The 24,227-nt window shown below is 39.0% G+C and overlaps 1 protein-coding gene across 1 annotated transcript in view; it reads right to left on the bottom strand.

Annotated features, from left to right (window-relative positions):
- Nucleotides 1-23,980, bottom strand: part of TMEM26 (transmembrane protein 26) — a 44,594-nt gene extending 20,614 nt beyond the window's left edge. Inside the window, exons 1-3 of the mRNA XM_036828855.1 lie at nucleotides 23,709-23,980; nucleotides 5,580-5,658; nucleotides 1,390-1,503 (exon numbers count right to left, since the gene is read on the bottom strand). Coding sequence (XP_036684750.1) covers nucleotides 1,390-1,503; nucleotides 5,580-5,658; nucleotides 23,709-23,899 — 384 coding nt within the window. The 5' untranslated portion in view covers nucleotides 23,900-23,980. The remainder of the gene's footprint in view (nucleotides 1-1,389; nucleotides 1,504-5,579; nucleotides 5,659-23,708) is intronic.
- Nucleotides 23,981-24,227: the final 247 nt, after the last annotated feature.

The raw sequence follows: 24,227 nt of genomic DNA, 5'->3' as shown, positions 1-24,227 counted from the left end.
ACCAGTTTTGCAGTGTTTTATAGATAGTTTATCATTTCATCAGTCTCTGTAACCAGTATAACACATAGCAACATTTAAAAAATTCCATATTAAAATTTTAAAATTCCTGTATTTTTCTTTTATAGATTTCAAATCGGAATTTACTAATCGGGTAATATTTTTAGCATGGTACAAATCTTCTCTTCCGATTTTTATTGCTATGAAACACTATATCAAAGGAGAAAATATAAAATAGTGTTTATTCATTACCTAAAAGTAAAGAAAGAGAATAACTATAAGGTTATTTTTATTCTGAACATTTAACATATTATTCAAAAATTCATAAGCTAGCAACCAAATTTTATTCTGCCCTTATTCTTGGACTCCGAGAAAAATTTACATCCCATTCATGTATTCTGGATGCCATCTCTTGCCCACTTAACTTCTAAATAACTTTTAAAGTATATTATTGGCCCTATCAGTTATGATCTTCTAAAGACTGCAAGGGTGTAGATCTCAAGTGGATTGGATAGTGATTCCAACTGATGTATACAAGTGACTTAACTATATTTGTGCAAAATTTATTTACCCCTCTTGATCACGTGCTGATGTCAAGTGTAAAGGTTAAGGGAGGATAAAAGACAAGGCAGGATGCTAACCTTATTGAAGCCATGAATGAAGATCAATAACCTTTCATTTGCACACTTCTTTGTATATCTTCTGTGAGACTTCTCACACATTTTATTTAATTCTTGGAGGAAGCATACTAGCAGGGTTAATATTTTCAATTGTCAGATGATAAACTGAGAGACAGTGAGATTGATTTGTTCAAAGTGATATGGGTAAGCTGTGATTGAAGCTTGAAGTAGTTCTATTAAACCTCACAGAATCAGTAGCCTGTCTTATTGTTGACAACATGGTTCAGTGGTAGGGGCCTTGGCCTTGAGTCTCTCCAGTATATCATTTTCTAATAGGTCATGGTTAGTTTGCCAAATATCAAGCATGAGAAGAACAAACAAGTGATTCTATTTTGGCTGGAAACCTTCCCTGATTTATTAACATAAACACCTAAAAAATATATAGGGCAGATCCCAATCTTTCCATTATATCATTCCTTCACAAATGTATGTATCTCTCTTTGTACATAGATTGTCTGATCTAAGTGTTAAAGGTTCCTTAATACTGCAGGTTAAATATATTTATTAATGTATGTAAGACATATATGCCTATTATGCAAGTTAAATATGTTTAATAATATGTTTGAATACAAATTATCTTGTGAATTCCTGAGCCAAACAATTGGCAAATTTCCCTAGGAAAGAATGAGCTGAAAGGTATAGAGTATGTTATCCTCACCAAGTGAAAAGGTGATCTGCTAGATCCTTTAATATACAGTGAGAAAGCTCTCACCGTCTCAATGAGATCATCCGCTCTGTTGGTTTGTTCAGTTGACAACAGAGTTTGATTGAAGTCTTCTTTGGTGCTGGTGTTCTTTGACATTCCTTCAGATTGGCTACTGCAATACTAAGAAGTGTTTTAAAAGGCAATATGTCAAAAAATATCACAGTAGGTAGAGTTTAAGATGGCTTCAATGTGTCTAAGAGATTATGAGCAAATATGTGACATTTCTATAGTATGCATAAACATTTCTGAAAATCAGAATATAGGCTTGAGATAGAAAACCACTTTTCAGTTAATATGAGAAAAGAGTCAACTGTACATGTCTTATTTTTCCACAAGTCTATGAGGATGTAGATGCTCTGAGTTCATTGTGGAGAGCCGTAGAATTTATGGATTGATCACTGTGATCCCTTCCTTGAACCCTGGAACAATTATAAAACAAACCAACAACCAATGAAAGCATGTATGATCCTGGTCAAAGCATTCATGCTAAGATTTTGTTTCTTGTCCAGAGCCTCTTTATCTAAAATACCATTTTGCTAATATAGATAATTCAATTACTTTCAATCATGCCTGTTAAGCACTGTAACAACCCCCCCAAAATAATAATAAATTAACATATTCACGCACCAACATATACATCTTGTGTCACTTTAGAAGTCAGTTTAGGTTTATAGAAAATTTAGCAATAGCCCTAAAATAAATGGCATTTTTTCCCCTTCTTGTTCTTTCATTTTGCATGCAAATTTCTACAAGTGAACTGTAGGTGATTTTTATCTAGCCAGATGCTGGGAATCTGAGGTACAGAAAGGAAGAAAAAAGTACGTAAGAGAGGAACGGGGTGGCACTTGAAAATGTAACTGTAGCCAATGATTATTTCACAAATGGGTAAAAAAAAAAAAAAAAAAAAGTTGATTTTTTTTAAAACATCTGCAGAGCAAACATACTTTTGAAACACATACGCAAACACACACACACACACGATCACACATTTGGATTTAGAGAGAAATTATTACTTTTTAAATGCTAACACTGTGAGAAGTGTATTTTTCTTAATTATTCTGGATACTTCATCAATCATTCTATGAGCTACTTGGAAAAGGAGAAAAGAAAGTCTGTCAAGAAGCTATTTTTTTCCTCCCTTCCATCAAAACAACTAGTGTTACAGGTGAAATGACAAGAATAATTAAGAAAAATGGCCATGTTCCATAACTCTAAAAACAAAAATGCAGTTGTTTGTACCCTTTTTTTTTTGTACAGCTAAGGCTCTGAGAAAAGATAATAAAGATAACAAATTAAATCTTTGAACCAAGCAACAAATCCTCATTGCAGAGGAGTTTTGTGACTCTATCTAAGAACCTAATGTGCAATAGGAAACAAATTTGACCACTTCTTTTACAGGCATGAAAGCAGATTGTATATTAAAAATGGTGACCCTGATATGTTTTTTTACATTCTTATCACTAAAAATCCATAGACATCTTGTTATTTTTAAAAAATCATCATCTATACTGCAGCGTAAGATAACTTGATAGCAAATAGTTTTGTAGTTCATGTTACGTTGGTATAAAGACCTGAGTCCCTCTTTATTCTTAGAACTCTATTTATTATAAATTGATGCGACTTTCCTTTAAGTGGCAGCTGCCTTAGGACTGCAAAGAACAGTGGGTTTGACTCCTAAGACCTAACCTGACTTGTATTGTTTTTATGGTAATATTGTTTACATTCAGCATTGTATAAGTGAGTTATGTGGATGATCTGGGTACCAACAAGTCACTTTTTCATTGGGTATGTCTTAAAACTTTTAATAGCTTCAAAAATCCTCCGTTGGGTCAACCAGGCTGTGACACCATCAAGACCAGAAAATTTCCATTGCTTTAATTGTGCCACTTCATAAATAGACTTGACTAAGAGTTAAGGTCATAATTGTTGTCATAAGCATTTTGTTTCCATTCAGGTAGACCCAGCCAGATTCAGAAATGAAGGTACAGAATTGACCATCTAGGAGAAATGTTTTCATGAAATAGGTCAGGATGTTTTTCTAATGCCAAGTCATAGGGCATTTAGGGTGTAGAGTAAAGGGAAAATGTGAAAGGAAATTCAATTATCCTTTCCCATCATGAAAAATCCAGATGATTTTGACACAAATTCCTGTAAAACATAGAACACATAATTGAGAAAGGCAGTGTGGTTTAATGCACTAGGGGTCAAGACTCAGGTTCTAAGCCCCAGAACTGTGGTTGATTAGCTGTGTGGCCTTGGGAAAATTACTTAACCCTTCTTAGTCTCAGGGTCCTCTTCTATAAAATAGAAATCCATATACCATGTCTAACTTAAAGAGTTGCTGGGTGTATAAATGAGAAAATGTATCCGAAAATACTTCGAAATAAAGGGACTATATGAAAAAAGTGATTATTATCATAACGAAAATTTCCTACATGAATGGACTAAGATTTTCTGTACCTCCCGTTATTCTGCCATTTCTTATTTCTTTAAACGCAATTCCAATACTTTTTTGTCTCCCTCTCACTTTTTTCTACTTCTGTCTCTGCCCACCCTGCCCAGTTCAATTACTGGGCATTTGTTTTAATTCTCAGTGTCAAAATGAGTCAAATCCATTACTACTAAAGGTCCAATTTCTTTTGTAGTATGAAAATTAGAGAGGTACTGCCCAGGGCTCAAAAATCTTTTTTTTCTTAAAAAGAGAGCTTTTGGTTGCATGCTATTTGTTGTAATAGGATTGGACCTGTATATCAGTTAACTGTGCAACGCATTTATATTATAAAAGCATTTGGGGAAATGAATTGTTATCGTGGATGATAGCCACGTCATAGAAATAGATGTGAAGGAAAAAAATGATTCAAATCACCAGAGCTTATTTTCATACCTCTGAAAGCAGTAAGTAGTAAGGAAATTGAAACAGTCCCCTAATCCTTATGGTACAGTTTTTAAAAGCTATGATCACTTGAACCAGCCAATCTACTGTGACAAAAATACTTTTGCTACAAACATAGAGAGAGTCTTTGACTTCAGTGTTTTTTAAACAGGAGATTTAGGCAGACAGATAGATGTTTTCTTCATGCCTACATCATTGGTACATGCTTGTGGAATTCAGAAATAGTCTACAGAACTAAATTCCCCTCTGTGTGCCTAAAATTTGGGCGAGCATTTTCCAGATAAGGTTTGAATATCTGAAACATATATCAGAGGCTTAACTTTGCTATAAAATGACCAACTGTAGCAAAGAAATCTGTGAAACAGTCTCACAGATTTTACCAGTAAACGTCCTAAAATAATATTATAACTACTGTAAAACATATGAACCTGTAACCTGCACCCTGAAGATGTGAAGTCCAGGCTGCAGTCCGATGGACTTCGCCAACTGGCCCTCCCAGTGTTGTACAAGAGCATTTACAACAATCAATGACCGAATCCAGCCTAGAGCCTGCTACCTCGGGTTGCCCAGGCAAGAAGCAACTCACTTAAAAATCAGTACCTCCCTCTGTATCTCCCTAATATAGCTTAGGGACTCTTATTGGAAGCCACTGTTTGCTTTCTAGGTCAGTGTGGTCTTAATACAGAGAGCCCACCCTTCCTGACGGTGGGTCCCCTGGCTCCTCTCCTTTACCCTTATTTCGGGTCCCTAGGGTGAAATTCCTATTTTACTAAGACAGTTCATAGGACCCTCAAAAGTGAATCTCCTGTAACCTGCAAAGCCTGTATTTTAAGACAGACTATTTCAAATAGCCCCTCCAAGTTTGATTGTATTTGTATAGCTGAGTACAGATGATGGGGTTTCTTTTTTGTTTTTGTTGTTCCTAAAAATGTCATTTTATAGGATGTTAGATGACTGAGCCCTGCGCGTTCTTAGCACAATAACTCGTTGAAGCTGCAAGGGTTAAAACCGAAATTGTATATCCCCATGTGAACTGTAGCATATTGGAGGGGAAGTCTTAAGAACAAGATCTCTAACCCAAATTGTTAATGAATGATATAGTCTTAAATCTTAAATGAATGCAACATTTTCATGGGGTTTTACAGATCATGGATTCACTTCCTTTTTGCTGAGGCCTCTTACTTATTCAAATCTTGATAACTCCAGTTCCTTAGAAAAGTGCATTTCTGACAGAAATTGGATTATAATATGAACGTACTTTATTGCTGAGCGTTCCACTTCCCTACTTTCCAAAAGGACATACCTGGGTCTCATGGTGCATTTCAAGAAGCCATAATGATGGAACAATGCTAATCAGATATAAAAATATGGCTGGTGAAAACCTGTAAAAGAGGAAAAAAAAGATAGCTCAGCTTTTACAAAATTTTTTAAAAAGAAAACAAGTGCACATATCCTGACCACACTGAGTCAGATCATTTTATCTCAAGTGTCTATTTCTAAGGGGGAAAAAGCATTATGTGATTCCTGCCATATGGATTATAGAGAAACAAAGTAACTGTAAAAGGCAGTAGCAGCTCTCATTCTCACTGAATTTCTAATCCAATTAATAGATGTTAATTTTAATATAGTTTAATGGGATAGTGCCAATTAGTTTCAGGCCCCAAACTGGATATTTTGTATTTAATACATTTTACAAAAAGCAAATACAGCAATAGTAAATCTTGGATTTTTGAACATTGTACTTTCAGGAAGATTGGCTACATTCTTCAACATTAACCTGAAATTCTGAGAGCTCAAATAATAACGTACAAAAAGACAAAAATCAGATGATATGGACTGAACGAAATCAACTGGCTTTGTGTGTTTCTGCTAAACCTAGTGCAAATGAAAATACAGGCACATCTCATTTTATTACGCTTTGCTTTATTGCACTTCACAGATATTGTGTTTTTACAAAGTGAAGGTTGGTGGCTACTCTGCGTGAAGGAAGTCTATCAGCGCAATTTCTCCAACAGTATTTGCTCACTTTGTGTCTTTCAAACTTTTTCATTATTATTATATTTGTTATGGTGATGTGTGATCAGTGATCATTGATGTTACTTCCAAGACTCACTGAAGGCTCAGATGATAGTTAGCATTTTTTAACAATGAAGCATTTTTTAATTAAGGATATGTGCATTGATTTTTAAAACAATGCACACTTAAAAGACTACAGTATAGTGTAAACATAACTTTTAAATGCACCGGGAAACCAAAAAATTCATGTGACTTGCTTTATTGCAGTGGTCTGGAACTGAACCTACAGTATCTCCAAGGTATTCCCAGACGAACAAACAACAGATGAAGGGTTTGGTATTTTTTTAAAGAGCTATCTATATTAATTATTTTCAGACTCAAAATTCAGAGGGCAATTCAAAGAGAGTGCTTTTGTTTGTAGTCAGACACATCAGGTTCAAATGCTAGTGTTGCCACTGACTTCTGTTTGTTTCCTAATCCACAAAATGGGAACAGTCATACATTAGCTTAGGCTGCCATAACAAAATACCACAGACTGCATGCCTTCAACAACAGAAATTTATTTTCTCACAGTTCTGGAGGTCAGAAGTTCCAGATCCTCACATGTCCTTTTCTAAGTGCATACACAGCACAAGGAGAGAAAGAGATTTCTCTCTCTCTCCTCTTCTTTCTTTTTTTTTTTTAATTTATCTTTTGGTTGCATTGGGTCTTCGTTGCTGCACGCGGGCTTTCTCTAGTTGCTATGAGCGGGGGCCACTCTTCTTTGCGGTGTGCGGGCTTCTCATGGCAGTGGCTTCTCTTGTTGCAGAGCATGGGCTGTAGGAGTGTGGGCTTCAGTAGTTGTGGCATGCGGGCTCAGTAGTTGTGGCTCGCGGGCTCTAGAGCGCAGGCTCAGTAGTTGTGGTGCACCGGCTTAGTTGCTCCGTGGCATGTGGAATCTTCCCGGACCAGGGCTCGAACCCGTGTCTCCTGCATTGGCAGGCAGATCCTTAATCACTGCGCCACCAGGGAAGTCCCTCTCTTCTCTTCTTATGAGGCCACTAATCTTATTATTTTAGGACCCTACCCTTATGAACCTCATTTAACCTTACTGACTTCCTAAAAGCTCTGTCTCTAAATACAGTTACATTGGGGGTTAGGGCTTCAACATATGAATCTGGGGGGAACACAGTTCAGTCCGCAGCTGTCACATTTATCTCACAGGAATTTTTATTACACAGTTGACCCTTGAACAACATGGAGGTTAGGATCACTGACTTTCTGCACAGTTGAAAATCCACATATAACTCTGTAGTTGGTCCTCTGTATCCACAGTTCCACATCCGCAGATTCAAGCAACATGGGACATGTAGTACTATAGTATGTATTTATTGAAAATAATATGTATATAAGTGGACTTGCACAGTTCCAACCCATACTGTTCAAGGGTCAACTGTACTTTCTATAAAGCAGCGCCTGGCAGAGTTGGGCATTCAATAACAAGTAGCTACTACTAGTATAATTATGGAACATTGTGCAATGAAAACATGTCCTTAAAAATTTGAAAGAAGATGAAAATTACATACTTTCCAAATTTATTTCTTCCGATTGCATTTAATTTAGATTGGAATCTTGCTTTATGAATCATCTTAAAGTCAAAATTGTAAGTCAATATAATTTTATTAAAATACTGTTAGTACACATATGTGATGGTTTAAAATGACCTGAAAAACAGAAATGTTAATTGCTCAAAAATAGATTTGTTTGAGATGAAATGCTACGAAATTCATACTCTTATAATCCAGTGGGTGAAAAAGTGAACAAACCTAAATGCAGGAAAATTTTTAGAATGGACTTTTTAAAGGCTGTTAACCCTTTCATTAATATCTCCTTTCAACTTCTGAGGAGAAGAAGGGAGAAAGGGCAAAAGAAAGAGAGTCTGTTAAAAAAATCAGTACTTAGTATGTATAGCTGATTCACTTTTGTTATAAAGCAGAAACTAACACACCATTGTAAAGCAATTATACTCCAATAAAGATGTTAAAAAAAATCAGTATTTAACTGGACACTACCCTACCTTTGAATTCCTGCAAAAAATAATTTTGAAACAAAGGGGTATGGGTCATGATATTATTAAAATCTGATTTAGACGATGGCTGGGCTGCAGCAAGATATCAAAAGCCCCCATGTTGAACATGCTTTCAAAAAGAAAAGGAACACTTAATGCTTTGACCTTCCATATCAAGGGAAACATCAGGAGAGAATATTTCCTTTGTGAAATTGGGAAAGGAAATGAATTCTGGTTGGAGGGACAGTCGGAATATGTAAATGTCTGTTTGGATACATCAGACGTTGGCTGGACTGCAGTTTTGTTGACTCTCTTGGAATTAATTTTGGGACTAACTCCCCTAACAATACTGTTACAATAATAATCTAGGGAAGCTATAGACTGAACATAACAGCTCTTGAAAGAGGTTAAGAATAAAAAAAAACAGTAACCCTTAACATCTTCTATGCATAAGATTTATTTCTATAACTGGAAAAAAATACTATCCTGTTTCAACATATTTCCTCTAACTAGGAATCTAGTTATATTAGAAAACAAAAAACTTCCAAATCCAGGATTTTCTGTGCTGCTTACTACAGAAAATCTAAATTCCCTATCTGATATTCAAAGCCTCCCTTATCTAATCTTATCTCTCCTTCCCCTTCCTCTTCCTTTACCACATCCTATCAAGCTGAGCAACTCAGTAGTTTCAACCTGCTGTGTATTTAAAATGAAACAAAACAAAATGTTTTGGATAGTTTCCCTCACTTCAGCCCCTCTTCATCAGACCTATTTGATGTAAGTGAAAAGGGGGTGGGAAGAGGGAATCACATGGAACGCCCGAGAATTAATCATATTCAGCTCAAGAGCATATGAGTCCATAGTCTGTCTCCCCCTATTTCCCACCCTCTTAACCCTACACCGAAGAGGATTTGCTGGAATTTCCAAAGGCTTCCAGGTAGAATTACCAACGAAACGCCTAGTCCGCAAAGTGGTCAATAGCAAATGAGAATCAGGAGCTTCCTTCCCTACTTCCTCTCTCTCTCCCTCTCTCTCTCTCTCTCTCTCTCTCTCTCCAGTAGCAGGCTGTAGTAGTTGTACAACTGAAATTTCTTTTTTTTTTAATTATGGAGAAAATAAAATTCTCTATCATCTAGAGAAGTATTAAAACATGTATGACAGGTTTTATTTGGGACATGAAGAAGACATTTCAACCGTATGTCGCATATGTTTTATTGGACCATGGGTCCCTGTTAAGAACAAAGGGCTCTATTGCCCCTTCAGCTTGGTCTGTCTGAGAAGAGAGGTTCTGACATGGTTTTTTGGAGCAAACGTCCCTTCAAATTATGACGACCTGTTTTGGAAAGCCCTCCTCTTACATCTCTACCCATCAACATCCTTCCTGTATTTTGAAATATAGGAATTAATGGCAGCAATTAATCTTAACTTGTATTTCTCTTGTGACCCAACACATTCTCCACTGTTTTCTTGTTATGTGTATATATGACTTCGCTTTCCTAATATAAGTTCCTTGAAGACAGATCCTGAGTCGTATATATCTTTATGTCCCTTCCCTCTTCCCTCTCCTTCATTTTTTCCCCTCCTCAGTGGTCTCAGGTGTCTTTTTAAGTCTTTAATTAATGTTTATTGAGCAAATACTTAAATGCTTGAATGCCTGAATTTATAAATAAAGGGAGGATTGAGCAAATGAAGTGAATGGAGGCTGCTGGCATCTACAAGGACATTTTATTCCCATCTCAGCGGGTCTGGTAACAAGTATGCTTCTCTTGTTGTGTCCCTTGAGGAACTGTGACACTGTGGTAGAATTTTCATGAACTTGAGAGACCCAAACTTGAATCTTGCCTCTTCCATTCATTCATCTTTGGAAAGTCGCTACCTTTCCTGAGACTCAATGTCCTTGTCTATGGAAATGGGTATAATAATATCCACCTCATAGGGTGGTTGTGAGGATTAAATAAGACAGCGTTATGAGCTTGATACTGTACATGCTCAATACATGTGAGTTGCTGCCTCACCCCAGCTCAGCTCTGCAGATACACTCATGGCCACATATTCAGCACCTACACTTAAAGCTGACCCACGGGGTACCTGGTTAGAAGATTGTTTCTTCAAATAACATCAATCCCATTTTTAAACTATGCTTCTCAAAACCAAACCTACTTAAGACTCCTTGAATCAAGGGAAGTTGTTTGCAATGCTGTGGACATCATTATGTCTAACTTCACGTTCAAGGTTAAGGCAGTCACTGTCACACAGTCATGGTTGGCGTGGGCTGTTTGCTCATCGTGACTTATAAAATGCTGTACCATCAGGGCCCTGCCTGCCTCTTGGTCTCTGTTGCTCTCATTCTTCCTCACTGTGCTCCTATAATGGTGTTTTCTTTCAGTTCTGGAAAAAAGCTAAGTGAGTTCCTAACTCAGGGCTTCACATGTGTATTTCTCCCCCTTGAAATACCTCTTTCCCTCAGTTTTCACCTGATTATCTCCTCAAAATTCATGTCAGCTCTATAGGACTCCACAGAAAAACCTTCCTTGTCCTTCCAGCCTAAATTAGATCTCCTTGTTACGCTTGTCCTATATGTAGCACTCTTCACTTTCACCCCATACAGTTTCAAATTTTATAACTATATATATATGTATATGTATATATATGCATGTGTGTCTGTGGTCACTAATTGTCTCCCAGCAATTCTGAGTAATACTGGATTGGCCAAAAAGTTCGTTCGGTTTTAAGTAAAAATAAAGGACATTTTTCATTTTCATGAAGACCTTTGTTGAACAACGTATTTGCTAAATGAACGAACGTTTTGGCCAACCCAGCACAAGCACAGAACTGTGTCTGGTCTGCTCAACATTATGCCCTCAGCTCCTTCCACAGCGCTTGGCACATGGTGGACTCCCCCAAACAGTTAGTGATTTCATAAGGTCCTAGTTGATTTATAATTCCGACTTTCTTGACACTCTGTTGCTGGTTTGACTAGATATCTCTTTTTGAAATATCATCATAAATTGATTCTTATCGGAAGTTTTTCTGAAGGAAACTAATTATTCTGTTCTTGTATGAATTTGGTATTTTTTGCCACTGTGAAGTATTTTAATATTTCAAGATGACATTTAGCTGTTACTTATTATTTTGAAGGTTTGTCATATTCTTGATAGTTCATTGTCAGTGCAATTCATTTTTGGAACCAAGGAGACTGTGAATTCTAAAAATTAAAAACTAAGCCTGATCCCACCTTTTTCTGGGTAATTAACCAAATTGCATGCCCTTTCTTAGGGGCTACAAATCATTTTACTCCAGTTTTCATGTCTTAATTGTATCAAAAGTAAGTAGATGCCAACCACGAGCACTAATACCAGAGAGGGGTCTAGCCATCTCAGAAATAAATCAGGTTTCTGGTTGCTTGTTTATAAAATTATGTTACATTATTCATAGACTGACAAAAACTGATAAATATATGATTAAATGAATAAGACATGTCCAGGTGGGATATTTTTACAAAATTGATAATACCTGATTACTGATGAGCTATCTGCCCTTGGAAACTCAGAGTTATTACAGTTCCAATTATCACTACCCTATCACAGTATAGAAGATGCCCAACATTAATACTTTAATGCCAAATTGCTTTCCCTTTGCTCAGCTAGTTTTTCTAAATTCAAGCCTTCCTAAAGATAATTTTTCTCCACAGAAATTTTTGTTTATTTGTTTGTTTGTTTTTTATTTCACAGCCCTTAGCCAACACACCAATTCTCTCTAAATACACAGCAGGAGCACCATCTTAAAGGATGTTTTTCTCTATTTGTTTACCTACTTATTTGTTCACTAATATGTTTGTAGGTCTTGCTACATGCTAGACACTGCTCTGAGCTCTTAAAGAGCTATACACATTGCTTTATTTTCAGTTCAGTTCATCCAAATATAAAATATCATTTGTCATACAAAGTTGTCATTTCAACATGACAGTGTTTTTCACAAAATGATTATGTCATGACATTTAGCAATTTAGCCCTGCAATGGATATTTACTTCACCTCACCATTAGTCTAGAATTAGGATTCCATTTTCCTCTTCCCCAAAATGATATTTATTATTGTTTTCTTATTGAAAAAGTAACATTTATTCACTTTAGAAACATACAACAATAGAAGTAGGCAAATACAAGAAAAATTAACCATAATATCACCCACTACCCTGTGTAGCTTTTCTCTCTGCAAACACTGAGGACTCTAATCTTATGATTATACGCATAAATCTGAAGATAGATAATATTTAAATGGAGCAAAAATAATGTTCCAAAATTACTTTGATGCAAACTGCAATTTTACTTATATTTCACTTCTCAGTATTTCCTACTCTACAAAGGCAGCGTGGAGTTGTCAGGATATACTAGACCCAAGTTTCAAAATCTCATGTTAAACAGCCTCAAGGGTCTTCAAAATTTCTGGAGCACTTTATATTAATAGGCTTATTTTCATAGAAATCAAGAAACTGGTCAAGATATCCTGTCATGAGCCCCTAAACCGTGTCTAACAACTTAAGGACTGTCTGGCCTCCTTACTTGTAGACTGGTTTCTTGAAGTGGGCCTTAACAGCCACGGTTTCCATCTGGGCTGCTCAGGAGGGCTTTCTGTTAGCACAGGGGGGAAGGGTGGCCAATACGACAGCCTCCAGATAGCACCCACCTCTCTGCCACCCCTCAAAATGCACCCAGCGCTCCTCTAGAACACACGACCCCCAAACGCCTGGGAAATCACTAATCTGTCACCTCCCTCCTAGAGCCCGTTGCCGGTGCCTGCCCATAAGGGAGGAGCAGGTGGAGGGGAGGCCACAACCAAATGGCCGTAAGCTGGTGAGAACTCCCCACAAATGGAAAGTTGAATATGGAGTGTGTATGTTTCAGTAGGTACCAAGATCAGATGATGGGTTTGTTTTGTCCAGGATCTTATGGAGGAGCAGACTAATAACGAGAACAGAAGAGACAGGGAGGAACTTCAAATGGGTTAGGAATACCTATGACAGTGGAATCAGTCTTTAGATTTCCAAAGCCCTTGAAGAATGCCCACATCTGGGTTTTGTAAAAAGGAGAATACTTCTGAAGCTGAATACTAGGGCTCTTAATTATAACTTTCTTTGTTCATTGTTGCTGATTGTTTTTTCAATAAGGTAACATTCTCAAATTATAATATCAACCACTAGCAAAATTAGTATTACATACTTCACTTCACTTAAGAATTTCCAAGAGGGTATCTAAAGCAAGAACAAACTCTGTTAAAATTGAAGTTGCTCACATTCAAACCTCAGCAAAATGCTTCAGGATGACTAAACGAGCTATAGGGACAAAATATGCATCGATTTTAGGATCTGCATTACTGTTTTTCTCATAGAATTTCTGAGGCAAAGAAAATCGTGACATCTTCATAAATGAACTGGTTCCAACTGAAACCCTGTGTATTACCATCATGATATTCCCTCAACCTGAAGAGCCTTTCTCTCTTCTCTCCACTCTTGTAAAACCACCAGCCACTTTAAAGGCTAGGACATAAAGCACATACCTGAGAAATTTTCCATGTCCAACAAGTCTACCATACAGACCGTATCTTTATTCTGAAGCCTTTCTGCACTCTTGGACTTAATTTGTGGAAAATTATTTGGTTCTCAGAGTATTGTTTTGTCTTGTCCTCATATAACTGCGTATGTTTTATATTCCTTCAAGAACACCATCATAGCACCCACTGTAATAAATGATTGTTTAATGAACAAGCGAACTTAAGCACTAATGACTACAGGAATTTTAATGGTCTCTCAGAGGATTAAATGCATTATGGATGTTATTTGTATAATACTTTAATTTATTTCACTCTATAAAAGACAATGGCATTTATTTCTGTTCTGTGGAAGAGATTGGTTCTTCACTTCAGGACCAAAAATGAAGACACTCTAGAATTTTTCCCCTCTTCCGTTTTCTTTTGCATCTGCTTTGATTTTACAGGGATGTCTGCTTGTGCAAGTGTCTCTGAGTCATGGCCATGTGCAGTCTGAAATTTTCTGCATTCTAAGCAAAACCATCCTAGTACTCATTAGCAAGTCACCTGAGATTTACCTACCCAGTTTTGAAACAGAGTAAATACTTTGACCCTTTCTCTACTGTAGGGAATCCTTGACCCCAAAAATGTATGTAGTTGTACTGTCCACAGGCAAAACCCACTTTGGTTACTGAATGCAGAGCACAGCAAACAGGCTGATGGAGTTGAATCCGAGCATGGGAATACTCCTCTGAGTTTGGCTTCCTCCTTTGCAAGTAGGAGCTAGAATAGTAGCACAAGGGCTATTGTGAGGAGTGAACGAGGTAATCCATTCAGCTCAAAAGCCTGGCTCGATAAAAGTGAGGGCTCACCATATGCTAGGACTTGTTTTTGTGATTTATTATGACTAGTCGTGACCTCAGGTAAGTGATCTAGCCTTGCTATGCAGCAGCGTCCTCATCATAAAATAGTAATAAAGATGAAAACGGATTCATTGGGTCATCGTGAGGATTACATGAGATAACGGATGTAAAGCAGGCTAGGAGCATCGTCAGTACTCAATAATGAATAACTGTTACCACCTGCATTATCACCATCACCATCACTTTCATCATCATCCTCATCCCCATTATTAGCAGACTGTCAGAAAATGGCACAGCCAATTTATTAAGAGGCTATTATTCCTAATAATAAAATAGGTGTGTGGAATAGGAGGCTCAATCAGGGAAATAAGATAGCAAAGGACTCTTGTAGGACCCAACCAAGGCTGTCAGAGGCATCCACCATAGAGAGGACTTCTTTTCTTTCTAAGAATTACTAATTTTTATTCTAATAAGCATACAACATTAAGTCAGTCATACACCAGCTACCTCTTGGAGGTCAGACAACCCAAAGATAAAATATAACCCCTCTCCCTGAACAACTATGGGTGGTTAAGTTTATATTCAGAAAAAATAAATGAAATCAGCCCCACCTTGGCTTTTTTTTTTAATTATTTAATTATTTATTTATTTTTTGGCTGCATTGGGTCTTTGTTGCTGCGTGCAGGCTTTCTCTAGTTGCGGCGAGCGGGAGCTACTCTTTGTTGCGGTGCACAGGCTTCTCGTTGCGGTGGCTTCTCTTGTTGCAGAGCATGGGCTGTAGGAGTGTGGGCTTCAGCAGTTGTAGCACGCGGGCTTAGCAGTTGTGGCTCGCGGGCTCTAGAGCGCAGGCTCAGTAGTTGTGGCGCACGGGCTTAGTTGCTCCGCGGCATGTGGGATCTTCCTGGACCAGGGCTTGAACCCGTGTCCCCTGCATTGGCAGGCGGATTCTTAACCACTGCGCCACCAGGGAAGCCCACCTTGGCATTTTATATTAAAATTGTGGACTGTTAACAATCATTAATGTGACTTTCAAAGAAAGTTCATTTTTTCATACCTGCATATTAAAAAAAACTATTTTATTTTTTAAAAACCACGGGTTTTCTTTAACAAAATGATTTATACACTCCAGGTCTAACACGCCTGATATTGGTACTTTAGAGGAACTTCCGGAGTAGGGAGGGAAATGCACATGGGGAAAATAAACCTCTATGTAAAGGTGAATTTTCCATTGTTGTAAAAGTGAAGCTATTGAGATTCGTCCTGATGCTGTATGCATAATAATGTCACTGCTATGAGAAGGAGAAATGCTTGAAATTTAGAAGTAGGGATATACACATATACACTGACTCATAGGAGCTGCCCACACTAATTTGTACTTTGTTTTTTCTCCCAGTCAAGTACACGAAGTTACAAAATATTATAGCCTTAATTTTCACTTTTAAATGTCTCACTTGAACATACTGGTGGAGAAAGACATGTGCATCATTCAATGGTTCAATTTCCTGGGGGTCCCATTCTAAATGCAGCCATAATTATTGATTTGATCCCAAGTTCATTGTGAAATAAAGGAAGAAAATATGACTTCTTCTTGGGAGCGAAGCATAGTACTAACTCAAGATAGGTTAAGACTCTTCCTCCTAAACCATGGCTTGGATCACTAAAAGCAAAGTCATTTGCTGGTAACATTCAGTGTATGCCTACAAAAAGGATGCAAATTTAATTCACCCTTTTGCGTTGAGCTCAAGGCTCAGGATAGAAAACGCATACACACAAACACATGTGAAGGTAATGAATATTATAAAGCTCTGGATGTACACTGCAGGCAGTGCTGATAAGTCCAGTGCACAGTGGAAAGTGTTATTGGAATAACTAAAAAGTTAAGGAGAGATATCAGGAAATCTGGACAGCAAATGTGAATAAGAAGAGAAACAGTTTATCTGCTGAGAGGATTTCCGGTGCCCACGCTGGCCATATGGAAATCATAGGGTCTCCTTCTAAATGCCTTCATTTCATCCTGTCTGATACCCAACAAGATCAGGAGAAGGGTGCTTTTATTTCCCAACGTCCTCTGTGGCGTTTTTGTAAGCAGTTTTGGTAGAGGAAGATACATATTATCAAATACTACAGCATTATAATCCTACAGAGCTCTTCTACACTGCTCAAAACTTGTTCAAGATCAGACTTCATATGATACCTGTCAAGTCTAGGTTTTTCATTTCTGCTGTTGAACCGTCTAAATACAATTGATTAATCAAATCAGATTTCACTGAGTTTTTTTACACAATTGGTTTGAATTTGCAATCAATTTAGGATGGAATCTCTTTTGATGCTTAATTTATCTTTCCTGTTTTTAGTTGGGGGCCAGCCAGACATTTTCAAACACATGATGTTTCAAATGAGATATGGTAACAGATACACACTATTGTGTATAAAATAGATAAACAACAAGGACCTACTGTATAGTTCAGGGAACTCTATTCAATATCTTGTAATAACCTATAATGGAAAAGAATCTGAAAAAGACTATGTATATACACATATATGTGTATGTATGTATGTATGTATGTGTGTATAACTGGATCACTTTGCCGTACGCCTAAAACATTATAAATCAACTATACTTCAATGTTCTAAAATGAGATATGGTAAAATATAAAATTTAGAAGGAATTTCTCACTTGGAGGCAGGGAACATGGGGAGAAGAGACAATGAAGACTAGAAGAGAAAGTCAGTATTTCTCTGTCTTCTGGGAGGATGTCAGAAGTGTCCCAAAGCACGCATAGCTCTTCTTCCTCTCACTTCTTTCATCGTCTCCCTGGCTCTCCCCTTGCCTGGCTCCTTCTCTCTCTACCAGACTCAGCTCACGTGTCGCCTCCCCAGCTAGACATCTCTCTTTCCACCCAGTGGAACCTTCCCCCGGTCCTCCATCCCTCTATAACCCATCCCACTTAGGCCTTCATAGTTCTGATCACTCATTTGTTTACCTGCTTATTGTTACTCATCAGCACACCTGGTTTTTTTCTTCCAGTTTCACTGAGGTGCAATTGACATACAGCACTGTGTGAGTTTAAGGTGTACAGCATTAATGATTTGACTTACATACATCATGAAATGATTATCACAGTAAATTTAGTGAACCTCCATCTCATACAGATACAAAATAAAAGAAATAGGAAGAAATATTTTTTCCTTGTGATGAGAATTCTTAGGATTTACTCTCAGTAATGTTCATATATAACATACAGCAGTGTTAATCATATTAATCATGTTGTACATTACATCCCTCGTACTTACTTATCTTATAACTGGAAGTTTGTACCTTTTGACTGCCTTTATCCAGTTGCCCCTCAGCACACTTGTTTATTATTTACTCCTTTATTTTCTGAGTCCCTTGACTAAGATACGAGTTCTTTCAGGGCAGGATTTTACCTGCTTTACTCACCTCCGTATTCTTGGCACTAAAAAAAAACATCTAACACACTTGAGATGTTCCAGGTATTTCTGCTGAATGAAGAATGATAAGGCTCTGTGTTTCCTCCAGAGAAATCTGTTATCGTTGCCCCACACTCACCTCCCTCAGGATGTCCTTTACTTACCCAGCCTTGGCACTCTTCTCTCTCATATCTGCTTTTCCTGCTCCAGCTCAAGTGCTGTAAAGCCCCCTCTCCCTCCCCACTCACCATCCCCTGCCCACGTCCCCACCCTGCCCCATCACTCCTCCTCACAGCCTTTTCTCCTCTAAATTGTTAGAGTCTTAACATCCCTGCTTTCCCAATCACCAACTCAATGATCTTAAAATGGTTTAACAGCTCTGTGCCTCAGCTTCCTCACCTAAAAATGGGAGAAAACAGAAACAGAAAATAACTACAGCTGCCGTCAGGATCAAGTGGGAAGTTCTGTAAAACACTTGAAAGAGCCCGAACATCACAAAATGCTAAATATTCAGAATTATTCTTATTCCCACACATTTGAACACTTCATTGAAATGCTACGTTTTATTTTAAAATCTCAAATGTGTCTGTTTTCTGTTTCTTCACAGTGTCTAGCATGTGTCATGCTTACTTAGTAGGCAGGTCAACAAGTAGTTGTCTGATTCAACTTAATAAAAGAGAAGGGAGGGGACTTCCCTGGTGATGCAGTGGTTAAGAATCCGCCTGCCAATGCAGGGGACACGGGTTCGAGCCCTGTTCCGGGAAGATCCCACATGCTGCGGAGCAACTAAGCCCGTGTGCCACAACTACTGAGCCTGCGCTCTAGAGCCCGGGAGCCACAACTACTGAGCCCGTGCGCCTAGAGCCCGTGCTCCACAACAAGAGAAGCCACCACAATGAGAAGCCTGCGCACCGCAACGAAGAGTAGCCCCCCGCTCGCCGCAACTAGAGAAAGCCTGCGTGCAGCAATGAAGACCCAACACAGCCAAAAATAAATAAATAAATTTATTAAAAAAAAAAAAAAAGAAAAGGGAAAGAGACAATGCAGAAAAGTGACCATATAAGTGAGGTGTTTTATTAACTCAATGATATTGACCTTGTATTCTTGAAATTTTGATGAAGAAAACTCAGTGCTTACAATTCTACAGTTTTATCGATAACTTCAACTTAGATTTCTACTTATTCTCAGATACCACCTGCTTTTAAGTGAACAGCCTTCAAACTTGTCACAATCTTGATCGTTTTTCTATCTCCTGAGGAATATTTTATCAGCATTAGCTAGAAAGCCACTGGAAATCTTATCTTCTGTTTGACTGTACCTAAATGGTAATTCACAGATCCTTTGGGCTGTTGCCCAGACAATAGAAAACAAAATCAAGAAAAAATAAAGCAGTGATACTAATTTTCATCTTAATGAAATGTAAGTGAATAGCAGATGAAATTAATAAATACTAGGGGAAAAGGGCCAAATTCCACCAGCACACATCTGTTGGACTTCACAAGGAATGTGTCGTTGGCTTACCCTCTTTATCCTATAGGATTCCAACAAATTAAGCTCCTCCAACTGGCAAGTTCTTAGTGTTGACGTAATGTTGCCTGTCCCTGGACCGCTGAGCTCAGCAGCTCTAGTTCCATTTTTCCTATCCAAAGAATAGCTAAAGAAACATTCTTTGGACACGTGTAATATGTTTGCTACGTTTCAAGAAATTTTTTTCACATTTTCCTCTATAGCTCTGTTTATTGCACCGTGATTTCTATAGATTTGATTTATTTGGGGCCAGGTGCAAATTTTAATAAAAAGAACAATGTTCAAACTAGCCCGGAGCAGTCTAAAGGAGTTTCATGGATCTGATGTTCCAGAAAAGAAATTTTCACTTCATGTGTAAACAGAGTTTAGTCCACCATTCAGGCCTTGATTGATTGATTGATTGATTGATTTTCAGTGTGAGAGGGTTGTCCCTCTTCCTCCTCCTCCTCCTTCTTCTTTCTCGTCTCCTTTTTTTTCTTCTTCTTCTTCTCATTCTCTTCTCCTTCCTCCCCACCTCCCTCTCCTCCTCCTCCTCTCCCCCCTCCTTCTTCTTCTTGACTAGTAAATAGACAATGTATTCAATTGATACAAAGGGTGGTTCTTTGACAAGTCTGTTTTTTTTTAAATTGAGGCCATAATATACATAAGTCTGTAACTTTATTCTCCTGACAACATATCATGGACATCCCTCAAAGTCAATAGATAAAATCTAGCTCATTATTTTTAATACCAGCAAAATATTCTATAGTATGGGTATATTACAATTTTTCAACCAATCTATTGGTGAATAATCAGGTTGCTTTTAGCTTTATTTTCCACTAACAAGATGAAAATTAGTATTTTTGTATGTGTGACTTTGCATATGGGTACTTTTGATTCTATAGAGTAGAGTCAAAAATGTAAGACCAATGGATCGAAAGATACATATATAGGAACTTCCTTGGTGGTACAGTGGTTAAGAATCCACCTGCCAATGCAGGGGACACTGGTTTGATCCCTGGTCCAGGAAGATCCCACATGCCACGGAGCAACTAAGCCCGTGCGCCACAACTACTGAGCCTGTGCTCTAGAGCCCATGCTCCACAACTACTGAAGCCCATGCACTCTAGGGCCTGCATGCTGCAACTACTGAGTCCGTATGCTGCAACTACTGAAGCCCGCACACCTAGAGCCCGTGCTCTGCAACAAGAGAAGCCACCACAATGAGAAACCCGCCCACCACAACGAAGAGTAGCCCCCGCTCGCCGCAACTAGAGAAAGCCCATGCGCAGCAACAAAGACCCAACTCAGCCAAAAAAAAAGATACATATATCTTTATATTATGTAGATCTACACAAAGATCTCTGTAGTAACATTTTCCTACTTAGAGGTACAGATACTGCCATCATTTTTACTTTATCTTTTTTTTATTCCATCAGCCTTGATTTTCTAATGACAACTTTTTTTGATGTTCAAGAACAACAAAAAATTATGCTTTGCCTTACTCAGAAAACTTCAATCCAGAAATGAAGTATGTCCCAAATCAAACCCTTTTTAAGTGTCACCATGTTATATCCGGGATAATTTTCTATACATTTTTAGCATTCCACTTTCTGATTTTTTTCTCAAACTTATGAAAGAACAGCATGTGACCTTTGTCCATCACGAAAATGACGATATTTGTAGACTCGGTTTTATTTGGTAACATCAGTAGAACAAAGAATTACTAATCACATTTCTGTTTAGATCATTTTACAAAGACTCATTTGTTCCTGAAATTTTATAATAGCCAAGTCTATCAAGGATTTTTTTTTTTTGTTGCTAACTCTCAAATATAGTCTTGATATTGAGCCAGCAAAAATTTTTTTCAATTAGTGCTATAAAATACAATATACATCATGGGCCTGTTCTGAAATAAAGATGAGAATTATTTTCTGCTTTTTGGCTCTGAACCAATGGTTTATTGGCCAGTCTCTCAAGTAAAGTTTTTTGACTTTTACAGACAGAAAATATGTCCACTGGACACAGAATATTTTTTATTAAGAAGAAAAATAGGAAAAACTCTAGTATCTAGAGAAGACCATTTCTTTTGTATTCATTGATCATCAACATATATTATTTCATTTAATTCACAACAACCTATGAGATAAGTATTTATAGATGTGGAAACTGAGACTCAAAAAGGTTAAGTAACTTATTCAGTGCCTCACAGCAAGTAAGTAGGAAAGCCCAGATTTTTACTCCATTATCTGTCTGATTTTGAATCCATGCTCTATATACAAACATGTCCCCAGTTTCCTGTTTAATTTGCCATATTGACCATCACCAGTCTTTGGTCTAACCTTTTTTCCTCTCTCAGTTTTAAGTTACATGTCAATCTGAGTCAATCAGCAGTCAATGGTGATACGGACATGAAGGTTCCATTGCCTACAGTATTTCTACACAACTGGCATGCAATTTTGACTTAATGTGAGCTAAGCCCTCACTCTTGGAGAAGAAGGAGGATATTTCAGGGCCAGGTGAGCTGGTCCCTCTTCTGAGGTTGACATTTCTCCCAGAAGCTCTGATGATGGCTGGTGGCAGGACTACTTTCCATGGAACATATTTAAGCCTCAGACTTCATCCTCATGTTACTGAAGATATTTTTTACCCTAGCATGTTAAAGCTACTCAGTAAAAACTACATCAATCTCATGTGATCTGCTTGCTGGGTGAACACTTTTCTCCCTTTTGTTTCTTTAACCCTAACACTTATTTGGGGAACTAATACTATTCTTCTTTGAGATTTCCGAAAGGCATACTGGAAAGTACCTCAGATCTCTCTTGCTTAATAAGCTGTTAATGGGGGGAGGGGCAGTGACATTCCTCCAATCCTTGTTGTATTAAATTAAGATTCTACTTGAATAATTTCTTCATTGATAATTCTACAAATTTTTCAACAGTGGAAAATTTAAGCAAGACTCACATGATTTTAAGAAACAACACATTCTCGCCCTTGGATTGTCGTGAAATACACAGCCTTTTGTAGTTTAATATGTAAAACTGTCCAGAGGGGTTTTTTCTTTTATTTTTTCTTAATATGCCATCATGTATATAATTCTTGAATTGGCTAACAGTATTTTCCTCTATCTCACAGCAGTAGGTATTCTTCTTAAATATGGCATATATGAAAACACAGACTCATTGTTTTAGAAAATAATACAGAAAGAGGCCTAACTCGGATAAGTTTGGGATGAAAATTTCCTGGGAGTGGAGCCATAGAGGTAGAGTCTCTTTGTAAATGGCAGGGAATCTTTTTCTCAATTCTTTGATTGCCATCCAAGTCTTTGGCGAGGAAATAAAACATCACGGCAGAGTCTGCAGTTTGGCACGTTGAGGTGAAGGCTGAACCACTGCCTGCTAGTACCTTCACCAGCATCGTAACCCATCTTTGACAAGATGGGCTGACCATTAACCAAGGCTCGGAAGCAACCAAGCCCGGAGGACACCTGAAGCTAGTGCCATGCCGGGGCTGGTGTGCGGCGAAGCGGCTGAAACCACAGACGTGCTGCGAGTGGCTTCTCACCCCGGAAAGCGCTGCCCGATGTGCGCAAGCCCTCACACAAGTCGCTGATGCCCGGCGAAGGGCATTCCCATAACTGCATGCACTCAGGCTAAGCCGTGCACACCCACCCCCCAAATTCAGAACTCATAGCACATGACACCCCCCTCGCCCCACTACTCTCCCGCTTTGGAGCACTTTCTGCAGAGCATGCAAGCGCTTCCCTTCTTTCTTCCCATCTTTCAAGTTGCCAGACCTGGGGTTGGGTGGCGCGTGGCTGCAACTGGAGCCTTCCCCGTGTTGCCCTGGGACCCTCGGGCACTCCGTTGTATCCCAGCGACGCCCAAGCATCCCGCGCTCCTTCGACGCTCCCAGCGAGGACAAAGGGGGTCCGCATCCCAGTAAAGAATCGTCGGGGCGACGGGCTCTTGGGCCGCCTGAGAGTGCCGCAGGGGACAGCACCCGGGGACTCGGCGTGCCCTCCCTCACCCAGGGGGCGCTCACCATTTGTAGCCTCTGCCGCGCTTGAATTTGAGGGTCAGCGCCGTCTCCAGAAAAAGCAAGAGGTTGAGCAGCGCCAGCAGCCAGTACCACGGCTCCTTCTTCACCTCGGTCACTCGCCACACTCCAACCAGCGAGTGCAGCACGAAGAGCAGCCGGGTGGCCAGGGCGTTGAGCAGGACCAGTCCCTCCATGCCGCCCGGCGCGCTCTGCCCGCGCCCCGCGCCCGCGCCCCGCAGACCCCGCCGCCGGGAGCACCCGAGCCCGCCCGAGGGCGGGACGTGACGGCTCCGAGACCTGCCGCTGCTGTCGCCCTCCCTCGCCCTCCTGCGAACAGGAGCGAGCGGAGCGCCCCTCCCCCAAACTTCCTGAGAACTCTTGCAAGAGAGGAGATGCTGCACCCAGCTTTTCGGGCTTTCCGGGGAGTCTGGGGCTGCGCCGCTCGGGCTTCCAGGCCGTATTCTCCCGCGCTTGCCCATCCCCCGTCCAATCCGGGGAGTGGGGAGGCGTCTCTCCGTCCCT

This window comes from Balaenoptera musculus, chromosome 16 (genome assembly GCF_009873245.2).
Source record: "Balaenoptera musculus isolate JJ_BM4_2016_0621 chromosome 16, mBalMus1.pri.v3, whole genome shotgun sequence".
NCBI classification, from domain to species: Eukaryota; Metazoa; Chordata; class Mammalia; order Artiodactyla; family Balaenopteridae; genus Balaenoptera; species Balaenoptera musculus.
This window is presented reverse-complemented; position numbering and strand designations above follow the sequence as displayed.